Genomic DNA, 18,766 nt, shown 5'->3' with positions numbered 1-18,766 from the left:
ACTAGAGGTGCTTTCCGACCGGATAGTACTACGAAAAGTACACTTCTAAGCAGTTCTAAGAACTACTCTCCCCCAAAATCTTTTTTTCCGTTTGCATTCCCACTGGCCAAGTGGCCATAGGGACTAGTAGGAGGGGTAAGGGAGTGATGCAAGCACGGCAACGGTCTTTATAGCATTGTCACTAGACCTTAGCGCCACATACAACAACAACAAAGCAGCATGGAGGAGGCCTTACACCTCCGGATCAGTCCACTTTTCCGAGTTCCGTCCATTCTTGTAGTAATTCACGTAATGTTTTGCTCAACTTTAGGAGCTCCACACAGTCTGACGAGAAAGTGGCAAACTCCATACCCAGTGAAAGTCACCGTTTCTCAGTTACAGGACGACCGGGGCTCGGGGCTCCGCGGAGCTCCGGAGCTGGCTGGCTGCCAGCTGCCGGCATAACTTTCGTATATTTACAGTTTGAATTTCGTCACGTCACTTATAAAACAGCTACCCCAAGGTCTTATAAAGCTAACTATGGTGTCCAATTTCAATTTAATGCATTTTTGTGAACATTAGGGGTCTCCTTAGGAGGAGCTGCTAGCTAGGCTATGTGTCCCATTTAATCCTATGGGAAAGATCGTTGCTACACTTTCGGCATAATTTTCGTATATATTTACAGTTTGAATTTCGTCATGCCACTTATAGAACATCTACCCCAAGGTCTTATAAAGCTAACAATGGTGTCCGATTTCAATGTAATGCTTTTTTGTGAACATTAGGGGTTTCGTTTCAGAGGTCTGAGGAGGCTAGCTAGCTCTCATTGATAGAGCTCCATCCAGCCGCAGGCTCTATCAATGAGACTCGCGGACAAGAGGCGTTTATTTCCCCGATCGTTTGTTTAAATAACTCAACACACATATCCATTATAAGATTAACTGGAACCTGTGGTAAGAGATTGCGGGCGTAACAAGCTCGCTGACCGCGCTCTCACTCACACACAGCGGCCATTTAGCAGGAAGAGGGAAGCTGCAGGCCCTGGAGCTCTGTCAGTGCAGCGGCGTTTGGTAGTCCATTAACCTAAAAAACTGTGACTTTGCGCGGGTATGGAGTGCCGTGGGCTGCCAGCCGTGATGGAGCTCCATCTACCTCCCAGCAGGCCGGGGTCTGTGAAGGAATGCAGGCCGGGCGGCGAGGCAGCAACACAGGCAGCACTGGCCGCTGAACTCCCGACACACAGTCGGACAAAATTTGCAATTAGCCATCAATTTTCGTAAAACTGCCCATATTTGACCTCTACATAGTTGATTTCTCTCCTAAAATGTTGTCAGAAGTGAATTTAATGATGATTAAGATGGTGAAAATTGTTAACAATGTCCCATTGTTGGTTGTTGCCATATGTCAATGGTTGTTGCTCCGTCTGCAAGTACCGAGTTGGCAGTGGGCGTGACTTATAAGTTTGACCAATCAAGTACACCTAGGAAAAGGGAAAAGACCCTGCTCTGAAGTAAGAGCTAAAAAAGTACGCTACAGAGGCCAGAGGAACTTAAAAATCCCCAAATTTTTCCTGTCGGAACACGATGAAAAAAGTGTTCTAGGAATGTTTAGTTCTAAGAACTGCAAAAATCCCTCCGGTCGGAAAGCCCCTTAGGTCCAGAGGAAACTTTGTTCAGACATTTGCAGTGCTGCTTGTCTCTGGTGGTTTGTTAAGCATAGGGTTATGGTGCTGGCATTGCATAGTACACACACCAAGAAGAGCCAGTCACCAGTGCATCCACAGAGCACAGTGTTCCAAATTTTGAGAGAGACGATGATGTCATTTCAGAGGCATTGCTGGCAAACAGTAATCAGCCAAAGAGGTAGGCAGCGGGCCTGAAGGACAGTTACCCAGGTCGGGTGTTTGGCTGTGTGTGGCCGACCATGTGGCCGTGGACCTCGTGGTGTGTCCCTCGCTGTTGGATCTCTTAGCAGCTGTTCCAGCATGTCGAATCGGCGTCAGAGGGAGTCGCCGAGAGAGAGTCCTCTGATTGGCCTCCTAACCTTGTTAGTTGGCGCTGGCGATCACTTTATCTTCCACAAGCGAGACGGCAAAATCAAGTTTACAGTGCCACATGAAACGTGATTCTAAGCGAGAGATGAATCCAATTCACAGTGACATGAAAACGGAACCCCCTTTGTCATGTTCTTTTGAGTAAAAGACGAGTGAGTAGTCATCTCCTGCCCCTTGGATACAGTGTTGTAATGTAACAAAGTACAAATAATTCGTTACTGTACTTACGTAGAATTTTCACGTATCTGTACTTTACTTTATTTACATTTCCGGCAACTTTTACTTTTAATCCACTACATATCCTAAATAAAATGTACACTTTTACTCTACACTACATTTCCCCTCAGTGTCTTCATACTCGATACTTGCAAGAAATGTTTTCGTACTGTTTTTCTCTTTGTTGATGTCAGAATTTGAATTTGATGTTTAAGAAGGTGTGGAAACCCTGAATATTATGCCTCTAAAAGGGGACTTTAACTTCTACCAAAGTCATTTTCTGCTAAGATACTTGTACTTTTATCCAGTATTGCTTTTGAGTCCTTTATACAGGACTGCTTGGATGTTGTCTTTGAGATGTGTTCAAGAGCTGGAACAATTGATAATTTGATTAGTTGATGGACAAAAAAATCAATTTGTCAATGTTCTCTGGCTCCAGCCTCTCAAATGTGAGGATATGCTGCCTTTTTTGTTTTATAATATATAAAACAAAACATCTTTTGGATTTAGACCAAAAAAAAAAAGCAATCTCAACATGTCCCCTTGGGCTTTAGAAAATGATTATGGGTATTTTTTTGATAGTTGAAGAGAGCATGCAGGCTCCGACCTGTTGCAATCTTAAATGAAATGCTAGTTGAAATACCTGGTTATGTGGAGGAGCTGGTTTTCCTCGGCTCTTGCATAGTGGAGTAACCTTTTATAATGTCAATGTGCTAACACTTTTACAGCCCAAATATGAAATATTATGAGCTCTTTTGAGCATCTGTTCAACTCAATTAGTATGAGAGATGTGTGCCTGAGAGTGCCGGTTATTTCATGACCGTCTCCAGTGCAAATTAGGCTGAAGTGGGTTTGATTAACACCACAGGACCTGTTTGAATGAACTTGTTTCTGGATGCCGTCCACAGATTGTGTTTACATTTTAATCATGCCTCTTTGCACTGTTTTAAAAAGAAATAGTTTCCCTTTTAGCCCTTGTTTCTCCACTGCTCTGTACTCAGGTTGTATTTCATACGCTGGAAACACTGCTAATGTCAAATAATCAATATTTGTCTGCCGACTGTGCTCCACCCTGCCGTCTCACATTCCACTCACACACTGGTGTTCATGCACAAGGGCAAATGACTAATCTGCAAATGGCAGAAAGCAAAAACAAAGACGTAGCCAAAAAGCTGCGGCGAGGCCGCGGTGTACTTTGAATCCTGAGCATCGCTCTGTGCATCGAGGGTTAAATTCATGCACAGCAGTGATCCGGGCAACAACAGAGCACTCAAGATTGATGTTGAAAAGAAAATCTGTGCTGTCTAGTAATGTTGCTCTCATTTTCTCTCTTCATCTCTACAGGAAAGATGAGAAGGAGTATGCACTGAAACAAATAGAAGGCACTGGAATATCGATGTCTGCCTGTAGGGAAATCGCTGTAAGTTGCAACTTTTGTTATTAGTGTGTTTGGTTCCGAGGTTTAATTTGAAAGGAAAAGTTCAACACTTTAAATATTCTACTTCACTTTCTTTCAGAGATGGAGATGAGCAGCTATATATATATATATATATGTCCAATGAGTCCAGAGCTGGAGTCAAGTAGTGGTTAGCGTAGCTTAGCCTAAAGACTGGAAACAGCTGTCGCGGTCCTGTCCCATGTGAATAAATGTGCCTAAAGCTCACTAATCAACACACTGTGTCTCATGTGTTTAATCTATACTAATTAATACACAGGCAGACATGTAAACAAAGCACAATTTGTGGTTTTGTTGTTGTTGTTTGTCAATTTCCAGCCACTCATTTTCTGTTTGTGCACTGGTTGGAATATTTAAGATAAGACCATTTTACAGTTGTTTGTGGGATGTATTTTTACAACTTTGGACAAAGCCAGGCTAGCTGTTTCCCAATGCGTCCGGTCTTTATGCTAAGCTAGGCTAACAGCGCCCTGATACAAGCTCCATACTCAGTATGCAGACATGGAGAGTGTTATCAATCTTCTCATCTCAATATGTGCAAAACCACAGAATGTGTGAACTGTTCCTTTACGGCTCAATGTACGGTTTGTATTGTGACTACAACACAAGATATCCACTGAGAACACAATTACTATTTAAAGTCTTTCCACTGAAGAAAACACTTGCTAGTTTGATTTGTAAACTGACTATGAGGAGAGCATTACATTTAGAGACAATGTCACTCTCACTTGTGTGGCACTGTTATCTTTTAATGGGAATACTGCATCTGGCATTTCTTTTTTTAAATTAAAATCCTTTTTATTTAGTTTTCAGTACAACAAAGTACAAAGTTGTTCATTTGTTATAGACAGGTTAAATGAAAGGAATACATAAAAACAACTTATGCTACATATATCAAAACAACAACAATAAAAGAAAGATCAAAATACCAAAAATAATCCCTCCTAAATCACTGCCAGTGAGCACGTCAGTATTAGCCTGTCCCAATAATAATCCACGATAAGCGAATGGGTAGACTGTAATTCCATTAATCTGTGCTTGATAAACAAGCATTTATAAAGCCTGGAATGAGTTTAAAGGTCCCCATGCTTCCCAAAAGCATGCATTTGATGGTTGAAGCGAGAACTTGAAGCAAGCTTTAGGCAGGACACAATATCTGTCAGCCGTTGTGTATAAGTAGGCGACTGCAGTTACAGTCAGTCCCGTATGTGATACTGACAGCTAGCTTTTAAAATAGTTACTGCAGTCCAAATTCAAAATACTGGAGAGAGTCGTCTCTCCTCCCCAGACTCGAAGTTCACGGAGGTTGCCAGGCTGAGACTGCAGCATCCACAACAATGTTGATAGACGCTAGTCTCACATAGCCAGACATTATTTCACAGCACAGCGGAGTAGCTAAAGTTAGATGCTGGCTATATTGACAGTCATAAAAGCCCGTGCTCACGAGGAGCTCTGCCCGACTGACAACCACCCTATCGCTGCTTAAAAGTACGGCAGCAACAACCGCTAAAAACAGTGCAAACTCACGGTCCTCTCTTCCTGATTTACTAGGAGGAAATTAGCCAACCCCGCGTCTTTTTGGGCTCTAAGCTGTCTCCATCTTTCATATACATCTCCAATATTTACCCGGGGTTTGGTACGTCTCTGGTCACACAACTGCCAAAACACAAACAGACATTCCGTCACGGAACGGAAATTTCAATTGAGAAAATACTGGCATTAGCATTGTTGTCAGAAAACTTAGTATTTCAGCTTAGCATGTTTCCTTAATATCTGATGACATATTGTGGTCATTTTTGGATTTAATACAGTAAATATATTACATATTGCACCTTTAATCTAACCTCCTCTTCAGTGACCCCAAAAAGAGCAATTAGAGGCTTTGGTTCCAATTTGATGTTTAACACCTGAGATAATGTTTGGAAGATCTCCATCCAGAACTTGCTAAGGCTGGGACATGACCAATACATGTGAAAAAGTGAGGCTTCAGAAATTTGACATTTAACACCGAGTAGGATCCGCCATTTCTTTAGTTTGTATTTGTTTATTTGCCAGTACTGTATGAAGGAAACTGTCTGCCCATGGTGGACGTGTAGCTCAAGATGCTTTGTGCTGTATTTGAATGAAGCATTAAGCTGGTGAATGAACAGAGACAGATATACCTTTACATTTCAGTTAGCCTCTAAATGTTCTACTATAAATATATTGCTTGTAATGTAATGCAGCTTTTAGAATGAACACATAAATAAACGCTACATATTGGAAAACTTTGTTCCTGAATGCGCTTTGAGTTTAGAATTGAAATAACTGTTATTTATGCATTCTGATGCCAGCTGTCAGTTCAAATCTATCATAACTTTACCTTGTTATGTAAATGTGATATCAGTTTACATGTTGATCTCATGTTTAATGTTAAGTACCTGAGTCACTTTTATATAAAAGTCACAACAGAAGTCTTATAGGTCTCACATACATAACACTTTCAAAACGGAACAAGTCAATGCTGCACTTTAAGGCTGCAGCAGCACACGTTAAAATACATAAAGAGCATTGTCATTGTATGCAGGCCTCAAGGATACAAACAAAAGTAACAGTAAATGTAAACAGAACTTTGTTAGTTTACAAAAAACGCCGCTGGGCAACTTAACGTCTTGTCATTCTATGCTTGTGCACCGTTCCCCCTTTTAATAACTATAGAAATAGATGAGAAAATGTATCAGGGGAGGGGTTCAAGGTCTGACACTGGGCCCCCAACGCTGCTGTCTACTTTTTTAATTTAGGGGTTTAGGGGCACGTAAACAGGAAGTATAATGTGGAATAATAAATCGATTCTGTGAGTTCTTTTGCTTCTAATTGTTGCAAATTAGCATCAATAAAAGTGATGGAGCCAGGTGTACCCATGCACAGACAACTATCACTGGATTACTTTGATCCTGAAGAAAACTTTAAAAACATGATGATTTTTAAGCAAATTCTGCAATTATAAGTAGCAGTTATTTTTTCTATGATTTTCTAGGAAGAACCATGTGTACCTCGTGTCTGTGTGTTTAGAATTTGCCAAGTTATGAGGAAAAAGTGAGATTTGTGATGCAAATTTTAGGAATCTAAGGGTTTTAAAGTACCTGAATAACGTCCATTATTGGCTGTGTGTCACAGCTGCACCTGCTGACAGTGTTAGTGAGCACTGAGCAGGTCAAATCGGCAGGCGAAAAATTTCGAAAACTAACTTCTCCTTAGTTTTAGAACACTGTTTTGCACCTGTCTCAGGTTTTCCCCCAGAAAAGTTGTTGGGTAAGTGTAAGGCCAGGTCGCAAGTGTCTTTTTTCAATGAAGGCCCGGCTTGGGCCAGTCCCAGACTGATGGCAGCATGAATGTAGAGCCCAATAGTTTCAGTGATACCAAATAATGGACGGAATTGCGAAATTAAGAATGTAAAAAGCTATAAGACCAACTCCATAAGGTCCTATATTAAGTCAGTGCTAAAAGCTAACTGGAGATTTGGAAATATGAATACGCCTAAGTATCCAACCGAGCCTTCCCACTGTAACTGTAGTTTAAAAAAACGTCTTAAAAATACATTTAAATTCCCACCCCTAATGGTTTAGACCTGGTGGGGGGCAACTAAGGCCCGGTGGGCTACCGGGCTTGCACAACACTGGGGGAAACCCTGTGTCTCTTTCACCTCACACAGGATCACACCTCTGTATTTGGGGATTTAATGTGGTAAGGGGACAAGCGTCTCTCAGCTCATTATGGTCATTATTAAAATCCATCTGTGACAAGAAAATGGCTATTCTTTACTTGTTCTTTCTTTCCCGCTGTTCTGCAAACGTAGAACAGAAAACTGCGCCTTGATAGCTGAGTGGTTACAGCGCATGCCATATAACTGCAACGTCCCATGTTCGATTCTGACCTTTGTTGCATGTCATACCCCTCTCTCTCTATTTTCCCCATTTCTACCCTGTCTTCTTTCAAATAAAAGCCAGAAAACTGTTTTCTTCCTTCATATTATAACCTTTTTTGGCTGACTGCTGGTAAATGGTGCCAAATATTGCGTGAGCATTACGGTTCTTATTGTCTTGTCAGCTCTGTCCTGTCTGAAAAAAGCCATAACGAACATTTACATTAGATACGCCTTCGTCTGATAGTTAAAGACAATGTTATATAATGTTATATATTCCATGTATGAAAGGGGCTTCGTGGATTTGATTTGCATCTGTATGGTTGTTGTTGCAGAATAATTAGGAATAAAACAAATATAGCACCGAACAACAAAGTAATTCAAAACAGAATAATTCGACGGTCAACTTTTTTTGCTGTCTATAGTATTTGTTATGGGTGTGGTTGTGGTGGGGGATGTAGCCAGAGGGCAAGTCAATCAGCCAGTCCTCTCAGAAACTGCAGCTAGAGAAAGAATGTGGCCCTTTAAAGCTGTTATATAATGTACTCTGGTTTCCAGTATACTATGTTCACCTGGAGGCAGGCTATGGGCCATATGGTGCAAGCACTATCTGTGACACTGATCAAACACTCCCAGTAGTACTGAGCAAACTTGCTGTAGTTTAACTTGTAGCAGGATTTTCATGATCTTGAGCTTCACATTAGCATATGTTACATATTGACAGTTCCCCTTTTTTTGCCAGCCACACGACCAAAGCCGGATGAAATGGAAAGATTACACTAGGCAGACTGCATTTAACATGCCCTTTCAAATGGATACTTTGTTATTTGGTGATTAAACAAGATTACTTTTAACTGCCACATGATTATTATGCTAATTTATTTATTTAGGTATTTTAATGCATCTAATTTAGGCACATTTGAAATGCCTGAGAGAAACTTGTGTAAAGCCTCTCTTTGTCATGTTCGTGTTTTTCATTATTCTTCCCCGCTTTGCTGCACCCTAAAGCATCCCAGAAAAGTGGTAGTGTAACTGTTATGGCTAACATACGCTAACATACTAACTACTACTGCTACTTACTACTATTAGCTAACATATGGAAAAGGAAAGAGATTTTTTACGGAGTTTTTTTTACTTTACTGTACTTTTTTATTAAAACAATATAATAATAATAATATATAGACTTAAAAATAAACAAGCTTAGAGGAAGTGTTAGATTGGAAATTTACATTTTCTTTTTTTTAAGATAATTTTTTTGCCATCTTTAGGCCTTTATTTGACAGGATAGCTTAGACTTGAAAGAGGAGAGAATGACATGCAGCAAAGGGTCGCAGGTCGGAATTGAACCAGCGGCCGCTGCGGCGAGGACCAAGCCTCTGTACATGGGGCGCATGCTCTACCAGGTCAGCTACCCAGGCATCCCGGAAATTTACATTTTAAAATTATTTTTAAAATTTAAAAAAAATATATTTTGACTTTCCTCCTTCTTACTGGGCCCCCTAGTGGGAAATGGGCCCTAGGCATGTGCCTAGAATGCCTCTGCCTAGATCCGGGCCTCCATACGACACAGTTTAACTCAAGTCATCCTTTAACATTATGCCTACCGTACACTAGAAGACTTTGAACAGACTTTGAAAAGACTAAAGTCTGACGCTATCTCACATCCAAAGACAATCATCTCACATCTTACGTTTAAGACTGTCATAATATGTAAAGACTGGGGATTTTGCAGGGTCACACATTGCAAGACTACAACTAGATTTGTTTTGAAAGATTTAACCAAGCTAGCTAGCTACAGCTAGCATTAGTTGTTAACTTAAGGGAAAGTGTGCAGATGTTCAGCTACAGCTAGCATTAGTTGTTAACTTAAGGGAAAGTGTGCAGATGTTCTGTTCTGCCGTACTTGCAGATGAACTTCTTCAGTACCTGGAGGTCCACGTTTATCCGCCGGTAAAACTCCCGTTGGATGACTCGCTTCAGAATGTTTGAAAATCTGCAACTTTCCTTCTTTAGCGTTTAGCTTAGCTCGGCGCCATAGCAACCATAAACAACACTGGCTCTAGCCGTTTAGTGCTTCCTGTTTGGTGCTGGAGGAAGTGCAACCGTTTGTTGTTGACAATGTTCACATAATTTAACTTCACTACCAAGACTTAAAACTTAGGATAATATCAAATACGTTTGATTTTGTTGTAACATCAAGACGGAAAAAGACTGACACAGAGTTTTATGACCACCTTACACCAAACGATTGAGACGACGGGAGCGCCCCAACTCTAGCAAGACTCTCATGATTACATTCCGATATTGGAAATTAGTCTGCGACAGTGGAATCGCTTGAAAAGTCGTTTGGTGTAAGGTCGGCATACGTGTGTGTGGATGTGGTGGGTGTTGGGGAAAGAGCTTAAAGGAGCTAGTTTCAAAATTACCCCAAAACACTATGGTAGACTTCTACACACTGCATGGTGTGTTGTATATCTGTTTCAGTTATCACTGTTTTGAATGTGATTGATGTTCAGAAACACTTTCTTTGTTAACAAAAATCTGTCTTTATTGCCCAATAAAGTAAACATAACAGGCAAAAACATTATATAAAAATATATTCTATTACAGAACCATTATCAACTATTAGAACCATAACTTACATGTCACACAGATATAAAAAAAGGCACTCAAATGTATAAAACTAAAAAAAGACACACAAGACCACAAACAAACAAAAAAACTACAGCTATTCTGAAATTCCAGACCCCAGTCTGATGCCTGTTGGCCAGTAACCTTTCCCTCCATACCCCATTTCTTTCATTAGTGTTCTGTATCATAACCAACAACAATGTACAGGTGCATGAACAGGAAGGAATTACAAATGATTACAATAATACAGTACCAATACAATAATGAATGGCTACAACATGAACGCATGACTCACTCCCATAGTTGCTTTGCAGCATATTTTGATTTAAGAAACTTCTGCTCGTTTTCAGCCCGAAAGTGGATCAGCTGCCGGGTTTCCTCCGGCGTCCCTGTGTGATACAGGACGGTAAATGTAAAGCACGTATCGATGTCTCCAAAGCAAGTAGTGTTATGCACTGATATCAAACGAAATTCGCTGCTAATGGAGTTTAGTTAAAACTGTAGACATGCATGGAGTCCATTCAAGGCAGAGAAATGCGGGACTGTTGTGCAAATAAGCAATGTAACGTTAGTGTAGCAAAGTAGCGATTTTTAAAAAAATGTTTCAATTAAGAACTTGTTTGCAAATATATATGTACAGGACTGTGTAGAGCACAAAACAAGACTGTCGTAATTTTTAAATCAATTATTTAAGCCGAAAATACTTACATTTATGGGACTCTCTGGTTGCCTTTGTTGCCGGTTGCGCAGTGTATTCTGGGTACCCCTCGGTTTCAAGTAAACTCGTGACTTTGCTTGGTTTTAAGGGGTATCTACTCCTTCCCCTTAGCCCTACCCCTCGATCAAAATGAGAATTGGGATTGCCCTTGCTCTCACCTGAACGCGCAAAACTAAGGGGAAAGGGTAAGGGGAAGGGGTAAGACAGAGAAATGAGATTCAGCTTAGTCTGCGACAGTAGAATCGCTTGAAAAGTCGTTTGGTATAAGGTCGGCATAAGTGTGTGTGGATGTGGTGGGTGTTGGGGAAAGAGCTTAAAGGATTAAACTAGTTTCAAAATTACCCCAAAACACTATGGTAGGCTATGTCTTGGAAATGATCGGCAGTAAACTATACACAATTTGCATTGCATAGGCTAAAAGATATGCACAGAACTCAGGTGTAAAGTAGTGAAGCCTGTCTTTGTTTTTGAGAAATGTATACTCCCCTCGTCCTAAAATGGTCATAAGTCAATACTAGAGTGGCCTACTTCCTTGTTTACTGCTGCACAGGTATGAATGAAATGCAGAGAAGGAGAATGACACTAAAGGAGCGTCTGTCTCCACAAGATCATCGGTTGAGTGTTTGATGGTTATTTATTTGTACTTATGACATAATCACTGTGAAACAATCATAAAATAAGTGTTATTTCTATCATTCACAGCTTGTTCTGCTCTCGCTCTCTCTCTCTTTCTTCGCTTGTCTGAGCTCGCAGCACACGTCTGCAGGCTGCCGAGAGCCTACCGTACAATACTTTACTTTTCAAAACAGATGTTACAAAGTGCTTCACAAGTCAATAAACACAGGTCAAATGAGGCAAACGTAAAAATAGTAAAGTAATTGGAATTCAATGAGGAATTCAAGTAGGCCCTACAAAACACTAGTTCTGGTGGTGTACAGCTCGTCTGGAGTATGTGACGTTAGCTGTTCACTGAATATGATGTGTAACCCGCCCCCCACCAAACTATGTTGACTGGCTCGTTTTGAATTTGGCTGAACGCCATTCAAAGAAACCTGGTCATGGGTGTGAGAGTTATTTGGCACACTTCATAAGTCTTTTTGTGCTGTAACTATCTAAGCTGAGTTAGAAAAGCAAGACTAGGTTGAAACGTGTATGGTCGATGTGCTTAATTGTGGCCAAATTGTTACAGGGATAGTCAGCGGTGGTGACTGTCTATAATGTAAACATAGATATTAAATATTCATATGTAGTGGTCCCAGTAATATTTATTCGTCGTGTACTGAAGTAGCATATCAAATGGCATGGTACAGATACGTTTAAGACAAATAATTAAGGACTGCTTTTCAATGTAATCATGCTATTTTCAATAAGTTGTTGTTCTGGGTTACTTATCTAAAGTGTTATGGTGTAATTAAAGGTACTTTGTTAAACAGACCAGACCTAGGTCGCACCCAAGCGGCAACTTACGGGTCTGAAAAGTGAAGCCAATGCGGAAGTGCTTTAAACCTGCATTCTATCTCATTTCCAGCAGGGGGCGACTCCACTGGCTCCGAAAAGAAGTCTGTTTCTATAGAAGTACATGGCAAAGTGACCCTACTTCTCACTTGATTTATTACCTCAGTAAACACATGCCTTAAAGGTACAATATGTAACAGTTCTGCATTAAAATGTCTAAAAATGACTATACCTATGTTATATATTTTGTTGAGTTGTGTACTTAACACTGTGTTTCCAACAACGTTCAAACCCAGAGAAATCTGTTATTTTATTTTATTATATTTTAATTTTAATGAATTCAGATGATATGTTCAGAGTAATCGTAAATCATACAATCTCACAGAAAGAATAACACTCAGTAACTGTTATACAGCTTGCTTTCTGCCACACAGTATCATGTTGTCATTGATTACATGCCACTTACAACACAGTAATACAGCATTGTTCTTATTTATTGATACATTTCAATCTTATTTATTGATGCATTTCAATATCGATTGATCCAGCTTAACGTAATGTGCTACGTTGACAAGTAACGCTAGCGTTAGCTCATGCTAATGCTCGGTGGGGAATGTTATAAGGCTACAACATCATTCAAGAAGTTATTTTAAGTATAATTGTTTTGATCAAGGTAAAGTTGCCATTAAACAGCACTGGGCTAACCCACGATTACATTCGCCAGCTAACATTAGCTAGCTGTATAGATAGAAGACAAATCTAATGCTAATTTAGCCAGCTATCCCACCCGTTTTTTTCTGCCTCACTCCCTGCCGCTAAGGGACTAGTTCATTCGGGATGAGAGCGGACGACAGCCCCAGGGACACGACACATCCACAGTTAGCCAGCAGCCAGCCACTCTTATAAACTTACAGAAATCCGAACCCAGCCAGCACAAACTCCAGCACCGGTTGATAACGATGCTAATGGCAGTAACAGAAAGTTATATGTTCCGTGTTCCGGGAAACAGACCATATCTCCCCAGGTGTCCGAGTCTGGCTGGCCGTGGTGTTGTGCTGAAATTCTCCACCCTTTAGTGGTCTTCTTTACAGTTAAATTTGACCCACAAATGGTGACTGTCCTGTGGACAAAAGGTGAAGGTGGGGACAGTCCGAAAGCAACACCCGATGTAGCTAGGCGTATCCTTGGCCGACCCGCGGCCCCAAAGATACTCGCTAGCCAGCCCCAGCCGTGAAGTAAGTCTCTCAGCGTATCCTCGGCCGGTCCGGGTCCGTGCCTCTGCACCAGAGATACTTGGTGGTAGAGCTGGGGGTAAACGATTATTTATTAAACGATTAATCGGGCGATTATTTTATCGATTAGTCGACTAATCTAACGACTAATTGGACGATTAATATAACGATTATTTTTCTGTTGCTCGATTAATAAAAACCATAATGTATCTCAAATAAATACCAAAAAATTCTTAATAATATATTTTATTAAACAATTTTGCACAGCAAAAAATCTTCTGCTTTACACAAAATAAAATAATTATTTTACTGTTATACAAAATGAAAGGCCAGCCTGTTTACTCTTTTACAGTACCAACATAACTCTCTTGTTCAAAAAAATCAAGTTGTAGTGCAAAAAAGAAAAACACTGTGCAGTGCACAGTACAGACATTCCTTGGATTGTTTAACACAACATAACAGTCCCAACATAAAACCTGATGCATAATCAAACTGACTCTCTTAACTGCTATTCTGTAGGTTTACATGCTAATGCAGCTGTGCACTTTGGTGGTGCTAGGCTAACCAACGCATCTTAGCTCTCTGTGCAGTTTGTTCGTGCTAGGTTAGTAGCTAACGTTCACGTTAGCTACTATAGATAGCTGTGTTCTGCAGCTGTAAGCTAGCTACCATTCAAGCCAACATTAGATGATAACTAACGTTAGCTAAACACAGCTGCCTAGGCGCCAGTAGCTAGCTAACGTTAACGTTAGCTACTAACCTAGCACGAACAAACTGCACGGAGAGCTAAGATAGTTAGCTAGCACCACCTAAGTGCGCAGGCTACACAACACACTACACAAACATGAAATTAATTTAGCTAACGTTAGTACTTGGGACTATATTTTAAGTATTCCCATACCCTCGATGATTAAGGGCGAGCTGTTTTTTTAGGACTTCTTCTTTTCATGGGGCTTTTTGCAGGGCTTTGTTGGGAATTCTGTGAGGAGGTTGCTGTTTCCTGCAATGTTTTGGTCTCCCACATGTGTGTGTGGCGAAGCGTCGACGCAAAAATACGACGTTGACGTAATTTTGACGTTGATGCGTCGACGTCATCGACGCGTCGCTGCAGGCCTACTTGGTGGCCAGCCCCAGCTGCGAAGTAGCTAAGTCTCTCAGAGGTGTTGAGTATCATTACAACAAGGCTAGTGCTAGCTAGTGTTAGCTTGCTTGGTCGCTAACTGGTCAACTAGCTAGCTAACGTTAGCTACCAATACAAATCAAATCAAGAAAACGTAATTATGTGGGGGAAACTGCAGCTATTTATCAGCTATATTTATTTATCAGAATGACATGAATAGACGTTAACTAAACGTAACAAGGATAACACTGTAATGAATAAACCTATCCATGAACAGATCTATTTTAATCGGCAATTGTATTAAACTTCAACTCCCATAATGCCACTACACAACATCATCAAAAGTCTGTGTTTACATCCATTGTTTTGATTGAGAGACCCCTAGCGGCAGAAAATTACATATTGTACGTTTAATCGCTAGTTTCAAGTCTTCTTCAATACAGCATAATGTTCATTAAGTAAATGATGGTCCCATTTAGAGCTGGGCAATATATCGATATTATATCAATATCGTGATATGAGACTAGATATCGTCCTAGATTTTGGATATCGTAATATTGTAATATGGCATAAGTGTTGTCTTTTCCTGGTTTTAAAGGCTGTATTACAGTAAAGTGATGTACTTTTCTGAACTAACCAGACTGTTCTATTATTTGCCTTTACCCACTTAGACATTATATCCACATTACTGATGATTATTTATCAAAAATCTCATTGTGTAAATATTTTGTGAAAGCACCGATAATCAACACTACAATATCGTTGCGGTATCGATATCGCGGTATTTGGTCGAAAATATCGTGATATTTGATTTTCTCCATATCGCCCAGCCCTAGTCCCATTTATTTTAAAATAGATAATAAAGCAGGAGATGCTTTAGGGGCGTAGCTACACACTGACCTGTCAATCAGGACAGAGGCATAGCAATGCTAACCATGGCGCTGTGTACATTAAAATAGCTGTAAACTTGTTTTTGGGTGTTGTCCATGTTTTTGTGTTAAACTTTGACCTTCTCACTGTGTGTTTTTACTCCAAAATAACTGGAACATTTTGCTTGCCTAAAATGTTGTAAAAAATTTGTTCAGCGTTCTGCCAACCAAGCTAGCTAGTGCTAGCCTTAGCTGGTAACTTAAGGGAAAGTTTGCCGATTTTCAACCAACTCTGTGTACTGCCGTACATGCAGATTAAAAGCGCCAGTACCCTTAGGTTCGCTTTTACTATTCGGCAAAACTCTGCTGGATGACTCGCGACAGAAGGGTTAAAAATCTGTGACTTTCTCTCATTTCGCATTTAGCTAAGTGCAGCGCCATTGAAACCATACATGACACTGGCTTAGATGCGTCATCCTCCCCAGCTCTGCTCTTTTGTCCAAATATGGTCACTTCTTTTTTTCTTCTTCTTTTTTTTAACGATTATTTTTTGGGCATTTTTAGGCCTTTATTCGACAGGACAGCTGAAGACATGAAAGGGGAGAGAGAGGGGGAATGACATGCAGCAAAGGGCCGCAGGTCAGAGTCGAACCGGGGCCCGCGAACCCCAGCCCGCTGTAATTTTTTACAAATTGGTCAAATGTGGTCACTTCTGGTCGAAATGCCAACTCCCGGCTTCAAAACGGCAGTCCACAAACCAATGGGTGACGTCACTGATGCTACGTCGACTATTTCTACAATCTGACAATTTGAACAACAGACATGCCGAGCTATGTAAGGATGATCTTTATAGACTATATCTCAGCATTCAATGCAATCATTCCAGACATACTAGTTAGCAAACTGTCTGAGTTAGACCTCCCCCTTCCCACCTGTACCTGGATAAAGAACTTCCTTACAAAATTGTTAAACTTAAACTATACCGATGACAGCACTCCAACCCAACCCGCCAACACCATCATCAATCATTCACAGATGACAATACTGTGGTCGGACTCATCTCAGGTTGTTAAGAAGGCACAGCAGCAAATTACACTTCCTGAAAGTATAGGCTGTGAGAAAAGCTGTGGGTGGCCTTCTACCGCTCCCCCATTGAGAGTGTACTGGCGTACTGCATCTCAGTGTGGTACAGTGGCTGCTCAGAATCAAACAGCAGAGCTCTTCAGGGGGTCATCAACACCGCACAGAAAATCATTGGCTTCCCTCCTTATTAGACATCTCCAGCTCTCCCTGCCTCAGCAGAGTCAACAACATTCTGAAGGACCCTTCTGGATGCCACCTGTTTGACTGTTTGCCCTCTGGCAGGCGCTACAGGTCCCTCAAAGCACGGACCACCAGACTTAAGAACAGTTTCTGTCCCTGGGCCATACGCACCATCAACTCTAGGGATGCTAATTTTGATTTCTTTTTATCTGACCTTTTATCGGTCAACCCTCGTTAACCGATCGTTGACCATTAACCGACAAGCTGAAGTCCCAGGTCACCCGTCCAGGAGTCTCAGCTTTCCATCTTCCATGTCAGCAGACAGCTGCAGACTTGTACCTGTTGTGCAGCCCAGCTGTTGCGTGCATTATCGTGGACACGTACAGCCACTTTCCTGGAACCGCTTGTGCGATCGCTTGACCAACACAAGTCTGCAGCAGTCCGCAGAGCACCCCAGCCTTTCTCCACATCATCCACCTACGAGGTTGTTAGCTGTGTGTCTACCTAGCAGTTAAGAAATAGATGTATAGCCTATCTTTCTTTTACCATGCATACATTTTTTTTAAAATAACCTTTTAATTTTAAATATTGTTATTATCCGTTTAACTGATCTGAACTTCTTATTCTTAGTTACCTGGTTAAGCGGTTAATGGCCCCTCACGTGCAATATGCGAGGGCAAACCTACTGGATCTTGTGCAATAATTACATTTATTCTAGTGCAAAACAAACTCTAATTCTAGTGCAAATTGACATTGTATTTATTTATTTACTTATTATTTTAGAGCCTGTTGTTGTCAGCTTTGGATAAACTGACTGCCTCTCAACAACCACTTTGTCTCTTATGGACTAATAGTGTAGTGGCAAAAAAAACCTCATACTTAAATTTTGGAAAAAAGCTGAAGTTCCTCCAGTGAAATTGTGGATTTCAGAGTTACACAGTGACACACTGCACCTAGAACGAATTAGGTTTATCCTGAATGATAAACTGGATCAATTTTTAAACATATGTTCCCCTTTTATTTTGTATCTCGATCAACATACAAACTGAACACAAACCCAAAAATCCCAAATAGTGCTGGATGGGCGGGTTAATGGGTAGTTAGAAGGTAGTTATATTTATCATTTTTTTCTTCTTTTTTTCCCTCTTTTTTTCCCTTTCTTCTTTGCTCTGCAAATCTGCACTGCTTTGCTTGTAAAAAGCAAAGCAGTTACATGTTGCATATAAATGTCAATACTTATGCACAAATGCTTTCAATAAAAATATTTGAAACAGGAATATGGGTGCACTTATGGACTTAACAGTTAATACCTCCAAAACTGTGCAGGACATACTGTACATACAACTCCATGTAGCTGTATTCCTCACCTACATGGAGCTGAGGAACGTGGGTCTTTCCCAGCATTATTTCCCAGCAGATCACGCCTCATCTCGCTTGTCTCCTAAACATTACAACCACCATAAATTGGTTTTGCTTAAAAAGTCTCTAGACTTGCCCAGCAGCAGGACAATGGAGTCTTTGTGCCTCCCAAACACCACCTCGCTTGGTTTAGCAAACTGCAGTTCAGCAACTGGCATGCCACATGCAGTTGAGTTGAGGCGGAAAGGGTGGAGAGAGGCTGGTTTGGTTGGATGTGTTTTTGGTTTTGCAGCATAAATTGGCCAGGGTCTTTTATGACTTGTCCATGTTGATACGCCTCTTAAAGGATTGAAGAAATATAAGGCATGATCAATAAAGCAAATCAATGCAGGTTGCTTCTAAGGTTCGTTGTTCTGATCGATTCAGACATGAGAAAGTTTATTATCCAGTCAATCATGCTTTTCAGATGACATGAGGTGCAGTGTGATGCAGGTTGAGCGAGAGCAGCATCAAA

At 40.8% G+C, this 18,766-nt stretch overlaps 1 protein-coding gene across 3 annotated transcripts in view; it reads left to right on the top strand.

The window, feature by feature from the left end:
- cdk19 (cyclin-dependent kinase 19) overlaps nt 1-18,766 on the top strand; it is an 85,640-nt gene that overhangs the window by 3,519 nt on the left and 63,355 nt on the right. For 2 of the 3 annotated variants that reach the window (XM_035995777.1, XM_035995775.1), the window contains exon 2: nt 3,593-3,668. In XM_035995777.1, the coding sequence (XP_035851670.1) occupies nt 3,645-3,668 (24 nt within the window). In that variant the 5' untranslated portion in view covers nt 3,593-3,644. Of the gene's footprint in view, nt 1-2,048; nt 2,185-3,592; nt 3,669-18,766 lie in introns of those variants that run through there. The other variant, XM_035995776.1, reaches the window with a different exon arrangement.

The sequence above is a fragment of the Sander lucioperca genome, chromosome 19 (genome assembly GCF_008315115.2).
Source record: "Sander lucioperca isolate FBNREF2018 chromosome 19, SLUC_FBN_1.2, whole genome shotgun sequence".
NCBI lineage: Eukaryota > Metazoa > Chordata > Actinopteri > Perciformes > Percidae > Sander > Sander lucioperca.
This window is presented reverse-complemented; position numbering and strand designations above follow the sequence as displayed.